The sequence below is a fragment of the Saimiri boliviensis genome, chromosome 3 (assembly GCF_048565385.1).
Source record: "Saimiri boliviensis isolate mSaiBol1 chromosome 3, mSaiBol1.pri, whole genome shotgun sequence".
In the NCBI taxonomy this organism is placed as follows: Eukaryota; Metazoa; Chordata; class Mammalia; order Primates; family Cebidae; genus Saimiri; species Saimiri boliviensis.
This window is the reverse complement of record NC_133451.1, coordinates 98,120,457-98,133,566: the sequence shown is the minus strand read 5'-3', so window position 1 is coordinate 98,133,566 and position 13,110 is coordinate 98,120,457. Positions and strand designations below refer to the sequence as shown.

The following is a 13,110-nucleotide window of genomic DNA, read 5'->3' as shown; positions in this document are numbered from 1 at the left end:
AAACATGTTTTGGCAATCTTGTTATATTTTAAACCATTTAATATGAATTATGTCCATATTTATATATAGAATTGTTTAGAGACATTAAAGATTAAAAATAAGTTTAAAACGTATCCAAGATTGAGTAATCTATAAAGAAAATAAGTTTAAATAAATACTTTAATAATATTTTGACAAAGCAACAAAATGTGTATTGAGAATTTCACTCTTAACATAGAAGAGAAAATACTAAAAAATTGGTAGAGTTCTGAGTCAAATATGGGCAGGTTTTGAATTTTATAGCTAAGTATAACTTAGAGAAATGAAAAACATTTAAGTCAGAAAAATTCTTCCCAGAAAATGAAACAAACAAACAAACAAAAAACCTCTTAGATCTCATACTATTGATATACTTTTAGTATTTTTGTTTTCTTTTTCTTGAGATGGAGTCTCACTCTGTCACCCAGGCTGGAGTGCAGTGGTGTGATCTTGGTTCACCACAACTTCCGCCTCCCAGTTTCAAGCAATTCTCTCATGGTAGCCTCCCAAGTAGCTGGGACTACAGGTGTGTACCACCACACACAGCTAATTTTTGTATTTTTAGTAGAGACAGTTTTACCTTGTTGGCCAGGCTGGTCTTGAACTCCTGACTTCAAGTGACCCACTTCAGTTTCCCAAAGTGTTGGGATTAAGGTGTGAGCCACCATGCTTAGCCACTTACGTACTGTAAATGCAAAAAGTTCAAAATATAACAGCCTTAAACTCTAAAGCTATTTAATATAAACAACAACAAAACCCTTTACACTGTCTACCTGAAGAAACTTTTAAAAGAAAACAAATGTTCTAGTTTTGAGTCTCATATAGTATGGTAAAGTAGAAAAAATAAGAACCCAAGATGAGTATTTTAGAAAAAATAAAATCATCTTGAAAGAGACCATTATTTTAATTTATATTATCAGGATACTTTTACTTCTACTATATATCAGGACAATTGGTCTACAATAGAAGTTCTCATAGTTAGCAAATGGCTTAGAGGAATGTACTTATATAAGACTGACTCTTTGCTAAAAACAGAAAAAGAATTAAGTTGTAAAAAAATATTTGAACATCTTTGATACTGTTCATATTATTTAAGAGGTAAAGAGTGAAATCAAGCAGCAGTGTATGCATTATATTATTTGCATAGGATAATACTTCACATGGTGTGGTTTCCAAAGTGGCAGAAGCAATATCACAGAGATATTTCTTAGAAATGTCATTCTAAGGCTCTACCCCAGACCTGTAAGATAAACTGTGGCGTAGAGCCCTGCACTCTGTTTTAACAAGCTTTCCAAATGATTTTGACGGATATCCTAGTTAGAAAAGTAATGATTTAGAACAAAGCAGCATCCCTATGTCCTGCCTACCCGCCTTAGGAAAAGCTTTTGTGTTTTGGATTTCCCACAGAGGAGAGGATTATTGACACTGTGGATGAGACCATTCTTTGTTTACAACTTTCAGTATCCCTTGCCTTCTGGAAAGAATAGCAATAAATAATATTCCTACATATTTAGCATATACTCAAAGGTTGGTAAGAACCTAGTTAAAAATAAATAATAGGGGAAAAGGCTACCTTTAGCCCTTTCATTCTTCACCTTGTATCTGCCTCTTTCCAAAGACCTTGACTACACTCTTCCCTTGCTTCCCCGAATCACTTCTGCTGGGAGAAGAAAGAAGGGGTGCTGCTGTTGGTTTATAGAAACATATAACGAAGGGGTAGGGAATAGAGCACACAGACTTTTTATTGAAGCCAATTTTTACTAGTTATACATCACTACCTCGTTTAATATTTTTTCCTAATGTTAAGGGTCAATTCATTCTTTTTAACCCCAAATATTTTATGGAAAATAAATGGGAAAAAAAGAATATTTATATAAATGATCCTCATAAGGATATGCCTTCAAATTTAAAACTTTAGTCACCTATAATAACTATACATAAAGGTTGATAAGAAGAAATATCTTGCTGCTATGAGAGGATAATCTGCCACTAGAATTAAAAAATTTCATATTTCCTAGAAACATCCATTAGTGATCTATATCAAGTTAGAATGTAGACGTTCATAATTCTTGTTCTAAGATTTCATAAATTTTTATCCCAAGCAATGTCATCTGCTAGGATTAAAAGCCTTTAGAAAGAAGACATCTATAATATCCCCTTCTGATAAAACTCTGGCTTAAGTTTTTTCCTTGTATCTCAACTGAGAAGTATATACTCTTGACCCCTTAACAACACAGGTTTGAACTGTTCCGCGCCACCCCTGAGACTGCGAGATCAACCCCTTCGCTTCCTCCTCATCCGTAGCTTAAGTAAAATGAAGATGATGAGAATGTACACCTTGATGATGATCCATTTCCACCTAATAAATAGTAAATATATTTTCTCTTCCTTATGATTTTTATCACCCTTTCATTTCTCAAGCTTAGCTTGTTGTAATACATTTAATGTATAAAATACGTGTGAATTAACTATTCTGGTCATTGGTGAGGCTTCCAGTCAGCAGTAAGCTATTAAGTTTTTGGAGAGTCAAAAGCTATATGCAGATTTTCAATTGCATGGGGAGTCAGCGACCCTAACTCCCATGTTGGTCAAGGACCAATTGTACTCTAAAGCAGGTGGCACCGGGTGAGGGTGAATGTGTGGTAATGTTTAAGGTTTTTATGCACTCTCCCCATATCACGGTACTTTCACATAGCTTAAAAGCAAAATTAAGGTCTCAGGTATTAATGGGGCCATATTTCTAATTTAATGTGATATTCACAATCAATATGTGAATATCATATTGATATGTTATGAGTGGCTTAAGCCAGCTCCATGCTAGGTCTTAAGGCAAAAGACCATAACCCTCTTTATACCCAAAGGACAAAAATTCACAAGGCAAAAACCAGAGGGTGACTTTGGACTTAACCAAAGGAGTCCTCAGGATCAAACAGGATTGATCCTCATTCATCACACAAAATCACACAGGTATTTGAGGCCAAACAGTAAAAGAGTATGCAGTAGCCTGGATGTTCTCAGTGAAGTAGAAGACTATTAGTTGAATATTGATGATCACAGCCAAATCTCTTTGTATTGGCTAAAAGGATTAATACTAACTAAAACTTTTCATTGTTTACTTTATAGAATTCACCTTGTATAGAATATCACAATTATCTGCATGAGAACTTTGACTACACATCCTCACTTCAAAGTTGAAAATAAATTTAAACCATCTGGAATTCAACTCAGTAGGTATATTTTTCACACAGATGTGGGTATAGTAATTCTGGAACTACTGTTCATATATTGCAAGACTCATAAAATGAGCAAATGCAATAAGGATGTTAAGGGCTATTTTTACTATTGGAAAAGGCAGACACAGATACAGAATTTGGAAAAAGCAGGAAGAATCCTGTATTGTTAGATTTGAATTAGATATAAAAACTCATGGTTTTTAGTATATACACATATAGATGGATAAAAGATGTAGATATATCACTAGACATTGATGTGTATAGTTGTATATATATGCATATACATACATGAATGTATGCATACATCTATTTCCTAATAGATCTATACATATAGGTCCCTACTGAGATGACCTAGAAGCTATATCAGTTCATAAACAATGATCACACCTAGTACTTAAATCTTAATTTCTAAATGCCCTTCTCTAGGAAAGGGAACCAGAACTCCTTAGAGAACAGCTGACTCTAGGGCTAGGACAGGTAAATGACAAGATAAGCCTGTAATATGTTGTTATGCTAGAAATGAAGGAAGTGGTGATAGAATGGGGGCATTTTCAAGGGCTCAGAAGTCAGGTTACCACTCACAACATGGGACAACTTGGGCATTAAAACTAATAACAATAGTGAAAAATTATAAGTCATTTAATAAAATAAAAATTTATGAGTTGACACTGACAGTAAAGAAAGAAATAAAAAGAGAAGAAAAAACTTTCTTACAGAAGAGTGGCAACTAATAAATATAGAAGGATGACAGAGTTGAAAATCACCATTTTGTAACTACCATAGGCAAGAAGCATCTAATGAATGTAAACTAGTGAGTACAAGGTTGAAAAGAAACAAGGCATTTACATAGTCTCAAAGCATATCTCTACAAATTACTTATTAATTCAATAAAGCTTAACCAATTAGCACTGTGTGCAAACTGACATAATGTGCCTCCTGATAGGCTGCACTGAGAAGGATAAAACATCACATCTGTGATATTCCCGCCAAAAATGCATAACTTGAACCTACTCATGAGGAAACATCAGACAAATCCAAATTGAGACATTCTACAAAAATATGGCCTGAACTATTCATAAAACAACCATATTATGAAGGACAAAGGCTGTGAACTGTTTCATCTTAATGCAACTAAATGTGCCAAAATCTGCCAGACTATAGGTTACATAATAATGTGTACTAAACTAAATATCCTGTTTGATAACTGTACTATAACTATGTGAAAGAATGTCCTGTTTTTAGGAAATAAGTATTTAGGAGTGAAAGTGAACAATATCTGCAACTTACTCCCAGTCCATTAAAAATAAAATAATAATGTACATTAAATCCTCAGCTCTCTTTACTTCCAACTAAAACATCTCAATTATTTTAGCCTTAGAAATCAATGTGAGATAAACAAATGTAAAGAGTTGCCTAGATAAAGCAGAAATTTGGAAAGTTTCAAAAAAGGATCTATAGTTACAAGTCATTCAATTTAATAAAAAAATAATTGAATATCTAGCTCCAGGAGTCCTGCATTCAATGGGTTCACAGTTTATTGAAGAAGAAAAATATGCCCACAAATAATTATAGTGTAACAGAAGCATAATATAAGTACAAAACATTAAGTATAAGAAATTACAAAAGGTCCAGCCTAGGCAACATAGTGAGACCTCTGTCTCTACACAAAATAAAAAATTAGCCAGGTGTGGTGGCATGCACCTGTAGTCCTAGCGAATCGGGAAGATAAGGTAGGAAGATTGCTTGCACTCAGTAGTTAGAGGCCGCAAGGAGTTATGATTGAGCTACTACACTCCAGCCTGGGTGACAGAGTGAGACCATGTCTCTAAGAAATAAAAAATTAAAAATTAAAAACAACAATAAAGAGAAAGTAGTAACAGGATGTCAAGAGGCAGTGATTAATTGTGACTTCTATATGAGCTAATATTTAACATTTACAATTTCCTAAGCACTGTATGAATTGCTTTACATATTAATGCACTGACTGTACCAACAATCCCATAAGGTATATACTATTATCTCCATTCCACAGACAAGGCAACCAAGACACAGAGAAGCTGAGTATCTGGCCATGGGTTATCTAATTAGGTAGTTAACTAAATTTCTGATTACATAGCAGAAGACTTAATGAAGGAAGCAGAGCTTGAATTGATCTTTAAAAGAGGAGTATAATTACAACAAGCAAGGGGAGTAGAAAGAAGAATATTCAAGACTGGAAAAAAAAGGAAAGGCATGTAAATAGTAAATATAGGTTGTATAAAAGAATCAGTAAAAAGTTCAAGGGATGGTAGATAAGATGTAGGGAGAGAAATGGGTAAGAGCAGAGGATGGTAGATTACATAGGCCTAAAAAACAGCTTCGATCATGAGGATTAATTAATACAGGCTTTATTAGTAAAGAGGATGATTATTACAATATGCACCAAAATCTTGATGTAATTCAATGAATTCAGTATAAAGAGTTAGTCTTTAAGACATCCAAATGAACCAAGTACCAATAAAAATCTTAATATAATACAGGTTACATTAGAGATTTCTCTTGACAGTACAGAAACATAGTTTTTTTTTGTTTTTTTTTTGTTTTTTTTTTCAGTCATCCTCCACACCCCTACATAATTTTATTTCACAAAAATCCTATTATCATGCAATGTTTGAAATTACCAGAACTGAAAACAACAAATCTAAAATGCCATAATTCTGCCTTACTTTAACAGACTATAAATCTTTTAAGAAACAGTGAATGTAATGTGAGTAAACCCTGTAGCCCTGCTGTTAGAGTTGCTTCTTTGTCATAATATTATGAAAACAAGATGATCCAATTATAGGGATGTAATGAGTAATATATTCCATGAACTCTGTTAAATATGAACCTCTAACCAGAAAAACGACCAGCCATGAATGTTTAATGTGAGATCTCCTTCAGTTGGTAGCTGATGTAATTGATTGCTCATACTAATAAGCGAAAATACTATTTTAGCTCCATAGTAAATGAATTATGGATAAAGCAAAACATTTGGCATTTAGAAAACCCTATTTTCATTTCTTGATAAACATAAATATTAATGAAAATTGGATTTTTAAATTTAGTAAACTGTAAGTTTAGCTTGTTCAAAATCTATATTATAACGTAAGTGTATACAACCAAAATCACTGTAAGTACCATAAAACATTTAAATTTTTTGAAATGTCAGAAAATATGTAAAATTTAAAAACACTAGCAAATTCATTACTATCTTTGTATACAATTAATAAAAGACCAAAGATTCAATTTCGTTTTTATAAAATATCTTTGGGGCAGAAATATTAATTCTCCAACATGATCTTCTATTCTGGGATAATTCTAAATTATTTCCTTGATTGACAGAACAGCATTGACCCGTGAGATACAGGCAATATTAAGTAGCATCACAGAAAAGAAGAATATGAAAAGGGAAGGAAACTACTTCAAAGAAGATTTAAAAATTAAAAGTCATAATTGGCTAAACATAAAACTAAAGAATAAATTAATAATTGAAGAAATAGAACATTGAGCTATTCTAAATAATTCTCTATCTAAATAACACCTAAAATGGTATTTAAAAATGAACTAGCATCCTTTACATTTCTAGGTGGGTGTCTGAGAACAACAAAAATTTATAGGGCTTTAAGAATGTGAGGTGGTAAAAAGTTGGGGGATTGCTGAAAATTTGTGCAATAGTATTGAACTGACACTATAGCTGCCCTGAGGGTATTTGCTAATAATAGGGACCCAGACTTTAACAGCAGGACAAAGAGTGGCTAGTCCTTCAGCCCAGCATGATGGAGAGTGGGAACAAATATCTCTACCTGAAAGCAGAAACCTTCAAAAGCTATATTCCCTCTGAAAGGATACATTTAAAAAGTTCTACCCAACAACAAAGGAAGATGATAAAAGGTAACTTGTCTGTTTAAGTCTCAGTTTTGGATAAGAAAACATTTAAATAATATGTGCTTAAGAAACCCCTAGCACTCCACATGCCCAAGGCTCCCAAGCTCCCACCACAAAAACAACCTAAACAACTAATAAATAAGTATATCATAATGAAAATGACTAACGGAGTCTGCTGGAGTACATCAAAGGAGTAACAGAAACCCAGGTGAACACAGGAACTCAGGATAGCCATACAGAGAACAGAAGGAAACACCTGGTCTCCAGCACCCCATTCCCAAGCAGGGATGAGAATCAGGAGGAACTTCTCCCTGTGGGGAAAGGCAAGCAGAACTATAGTCCTCACTCCAGTAGTGAGGACTATAGTTGTTCAAAGTGTTGATCAAGGTACTTAAGCCCAGCTGAGGGAGCTGCCTGTAGTCCACATAGCTGTTGTCCCACAGAGAAGGGGCTGACACTATGCCTTGTATCCTGGGGCCTATGTGGCTACTGTACAATGCCATCTTCAGACTGGAACTACTGTTGGAGTGTTGCTTGGGGGCGAGTACCCACAATATCCCTTCATCTCTGAGGGTAAGCTGCTACCAAACCACCCCTGCCAGAGGCCTGACATCCCCAAGCTGTGACTAGCTCTTATACCCTTCCCTGTGGGCTCAAGCAGTGGTGGGGCTGCTTCATGCACCCCTCCTAGCCTCCACTCACAGCTAGAGCTCAAGCTGCACACTCATTCCCGGAGAAATGGTGCTTTGGCAGAACTGTTCAATCTCTCAGTCATGCCTGCACCTGCTCCTAGGGGACTGAGCTGAAGCTGCACACTGCCTCTAAGGAAAATGATGCCCTGAAAAAGCTGTTCTAAAATCCTCTCACAGTCATTGCTACACTGTGCCTCTCTGGACCAGTACTGAAGCAACACAAGACATTCCAGGTAAATGGGGCTTTGACTGACAAGAGCAGTCACGCCCCTCTGTGACTGAGCTGAAAAGGTACAGTCTCTTAAAAAAAAAAAAAGAGTACCTTTGCCACCAACAGCAGTCATGTCTTCCCAGTGCCTATGCTGAAGCAGTGTCCTACCTCCTAGAAATGACCAATTACAAGTAACAAGATTGAATTAGTAAAAAAAATCTCCCATCAAAGAAAAGCTTAGGACCTGATGTCTTCACAGCAGAATTCTACCAAACATTCAATACCAGTTTTCTCAAACTCTTCAACAAAATTGAAGAGGGGGGAGTTCTTCAAAAATCATTCTATGAGGCTAGCACTACCCTGATACAAAAAAACTAGACAAGAATACAACAAAAAAGAGAAAATTGTACAACAGAAAAAGAAAACTATAAGCCAATATCCCTGATAAGGAAAGATGCAAAAATCCTCAACAAAATACTAGCAAACAGAAAATCCAACAGCGCATTAAAACTGTCATTACCATGATCAAGTGGAATTTATCACAGGAATACAAGGGTAATTCAACACATGCAAATCAATAAATCAGATACATCATATCAACAGAATGAGGAACAAAACTCACATGATTACCTCAATAGATACACAAGATGCATTTGATAAAATTCAACATCCTTTGTGATAAAAATTCTCAACAAACTGAGTATAAAAGGAACATACCTCAACATAATAAAAGCCATTATGCCAAACCCACAGCTAACGTCATACTGAATGGGGAAAACTGAAAGCTTTTCCTCTAAGAATTAGCACAAGACAAGGATGCCCACTCTGACTACTCTTACTCACTTAGAGAATCCTTCTAAGTATTAGCTAGAGCAATTAGGCAAGAGAAAGAAATTTTTGGCAAGGAAGAAGTCAAATTGTCCCTATTTGCAGATGACAAGATCTTGTACATAGAAAAACCTGTAAGAAAAACTGAAAAGTTCTACCAAGAAACTCAGAACTGAGAAACAATTTCAGCAAAACCACAGGATACAAAAATCAACATAAAAAATCCTGTAGCATCTGTATACAGGAAAACAAGCAAAATAAATAAATAAATAAATTTAACTAGAGAAGTGGAAGACTTTTAGAGAAAACTGATAAAATACTGATAAAAAGAAATTGAAGGACACACAAAATAGAAATACATCATGTTCATGCATTAGAAGAATTAGTATGTTAAAAATGATCATAGTAACCAAAGTGATCTACAGATTCAGTGTAATCCTTATAAAAATACTAATGAAAATCTTCACAAAAATAGAAAAAAAATCCTAAAATTCATATATAACTACAAAACAGTCTGAATAGCCAAACCAATCCTGAGCAAAAGGAACAAAGCTGAAAGCCTTATACAACCTAATTTTCAGATATACTGCAAAGTTATAATAATCAAAATAGTGTGGTATTGGCATTAAAAACAGACACATAAGACCAAGGTACAGAAAAGAGAACTCAGAAATGAATCCACTTGTTTTTATCCATTTGCATATTGCTATAAAGGAATATCTGGGGCTGAGTAATTTATAAAGAAAAGAGGTTTATTTGGTTCACAGTTCTTCAGGCTGTACAAGAAGGATAGTGTCAGCATCTGCTTCTGGTGAGGGCCTTAGGAAGTTTCCACTCATGGCAGAAGGCAAAGGGGAGCAGGCATCACAAGGCAAGAGGAAGCAGAGAGAGAGAGAGAGTAGAGGAGGTGCCAGGCTTTTTTCAACAATCAGTTATCATGGGAACTAAGAGTGAGAACTCACACATTACCAGGAGGATGTCACAAAGTCATTCATAAGGAATCTGCCCCCATGAACGAAACACCTGCCTTGAGATCCTACTTTCAACATTTGAGTTCAAACTTCAACTTGAGATTTACAGAGGACAAATATCCAAAGCGACACCTCTGTATAACACGAGTTGGCTATAAATATCCCCATTCCTTTATAGCCAACCCACATTATACAGAGGTGTCAAGGACATTCACTGGGGAAAGGACAGTCTCCTCAATAACTGGTAGTGAAAAAACTAGATATCCATATGTAGAAGAATAAAAGTAGACCTCATCTTTCATCATATACCAAAATCCACTCAAAATAGATTAAGGCCTTAAATGTAAGACCCAAAACTATAAAACTACTAGAAGAAAATATAAGGGGATTGCTTCCAGACATTGGACTGGGCAAGTTTTTATGAAGACCTTAAAAGCATAGACAACAAAAGCAAAAATAGACAAATAGGATTATATTGAACTAAAAACCTATATAGCAAAGGAAATAATCAACAAAGTGAAAAGACAATCAGGAGAAAGAGAAAAAATATTTGCAAACTATTTATCCAACAAAACATTAATATACTGAATACACAGGGAATTCAAACAACTCAATAGCAAAAACAAATAAGTAGTCATCAGGAAATGCAAATCAAACCTGCAATATCTTCTCACCCTAGTTAGAATGGCTATTATTTAAAAGTCAAAAAATAAACATAGTAGGATGCAAAGAAAGGGAAACCCTTACATACTGTTGTTAGGAATGTAAACTAGTATAGCCATTATGAAACATAGCATGAAGTTTTCTCAAAAACTAAATTAGAGCTACTGTAGGATCTAGCAAATTCACTGCTGGGTATACATCCAAAAGAAAATGAAATCAGTACAGTGAAGAGATATCGGCACTTACATGTTTATTGCAGCACTAGTCACAATAGCCAAGATATGGAATCAACCTAAGTGTCCCAACAACAGATGAAAAGGTAAAGAAAATGTGGTACATATATATGATGGAGTACTATTCAGCCATAAAAACAAAATAAATATTGTCATTCATAGCAACATGGATGAACTTGGACATTATATTTTAAAAAATAAACTAGGTACAGAAAGACAAATATCATATGTTCTCACTTATATTTGGAAGGTAAAAAAAGCTGGTCTCATAGAATTTGAGAGTAGAATAGTGGTTACTAGAGCCTGGGAAAGGTGTATAGCCAGAAGTTGGTTAATGGATGTAAAATTACAGCTAGAAAAGAAAAATAAGTTCCTTGGTTCTACAGCACTGTAGGGGGATTATAATTAATAACAGTTCAAATAGCTGGAAAAGTAGATTTTAACTGTTCCTAATACAAAGAAATGGTAAATGTTTGATGTGATGAATATGCTAATTAAACTAATTTGATCATTATACATTATATACATGTATCAAAATATCATACTGCTCCCCCTAAATATATATAATTATGTATCAATGAAAAAATAATAATAATTAAATTAAAACATTTTTTTAAAGAAATCTGAAGCTGAAAAACCAAGGCTAAATGGTCTTAAATCTTAGTAGGTATAAGCAAATATAATCCTTTTCTGTGAGAATTGACCCTTAATCCAAGTCCCACAAGATTTCCACAGATTGAGGTAACCCTAAATGAATTCACAGTGTAAAATTACAAAACTCACAGGAAAATAAGTGAGCAGAAATAAAGTCAACAGAAAAAACAAACAGCAGAATTATACCTCTGTGAACATTAAGTATTAGAAATAACAAGTACAAAATATAAAATAACTATTAACAATTAGAAATAACAAATATAAAATATAAAATAACTATGTTTAAAAAAGTATAAGGAAGAAACAGAAAACAAACCAAATATAATTTCTAGCAAAGAAAAATATAACCATTTAACTTCAAACCTAACAATAAAACAATATTTCTCAAACAATAAACAATTGAAGAAAATGGATTATGAATTAGACATTAGATCATTAAATTTTGGTAATTTTTATTAGTTATGATAATGGCGTGATTATTTAACATACCAATATTTTTTAAATATGAGTACTAAAATATGTCATGTTACCTGCGATTTTTTTTTTTTCCAAAATATGCCAGGAAAGAAAAAAACAGTAATAAATAAAACAAATGTAGAAAAATCTGGGAAATATTAAATCTAAGTGGTGTGTCTATATATAATTTTCATAATAAAAATAAAATGAAAACTCAACTGATAGTGTAACCAGAATGCTAGATAAAACCAAAGAAAAGTTTATAAAATTAGAAGACAGATTTGAAGAGAGTATCCAAATTGTGAATAAAACTTAAAGAAAAAAGAAAACTCACCTTCCTTAGGACTGACTGCTGCAGGGAGAACATTCCAATCAAGAGTCCAAGTAGGGCAAGGGTGGGGAGAAAACATCACTTCAATGCCCTTTTCCTAGAAAAGAATATTGCCTCTTTCTAAATTAAGGAATTAATATAGTATTACTATATTCTTAAAGGCTAAAAAATTACATTTTTATATTGGTAAGGAGGAGCATAAATAATAATCTTCAGCTATTCCTCAAAATACATATTTTAATTAAATAAAAATACAATGTGTTGAGTATTTTGACATCACAGTTACTTTCCTATATTTTATATTGAGATAACAAAGAGTAATTCTATTTTAAAATGATTACTAGAAAATCCATAGAAGTAATAAGCTACCTAGAAGTATACTGGATATCAAAGACTAAAGAAAAAAATGTTATCAAAAACAATCCACATGGAAACAATTAAAAAACACTGCATACGTCCATCAAGGTCTCTCTTTACATATATGAAAACCGCCACAGCCTATATGCTATATTTACAGTACTAAAAGCTACCACTTACATACCCCAAAACACCACTCATACTAGTCTTTTATAAGTGTCTTTAATGTCACTAGAGAAAACTTCCTCTGGCTTAACCAAATGTTCCCCATATTTTCAAGAATTAGAACCACTTTTCAATATATTAAAAATTTTCAGCCTTCTTCACCATCTTAGAAGCTGTACACTTGTTTATTTGATCTAGGTACAGTGGCATGGCATATGCATGGAATCATAGACCTCTTCCAATCACATGCTGGGTCCACATTCCACAGTATATATATATATCCATGGCTCAGTTATTTTTATCTTTAGGAATAATCTATTCAAATAAAAACTCTCTGAGACTTCAGTAATAAACCCTTTGTATCAGTATATGAGATTACTTTCCATTATGAA

General features: G+C 33.7%; 1 protein-coding gene across 5 annotated transcripts in view; it reads right to left on the bottom strand.

Annotated features, from left to right (window-relative positions):
* Nucleotides 1–13,110, bottom strand: part of GSTCD (glutathione S-transferase C-terminal domain containing) — a 138,160-nt gene that overhangs the window by 102,601 nt on the left and 22,449 nt on the right. For all 5 annotated transcript variants that reach the window (XM_010340094.3, XM_074396533.1, XM_074396534.1 and 2 more), the window contains exon 5: nt 12,200–12,293. In XM_010340094.3, the coding sequence (XP_010338396.1) occupies nt 12,200–12,293 (94 nt within the window). The remainder of the gene's footprint in view (nt 1–12,199; nt 12,294–13,110) is intronic.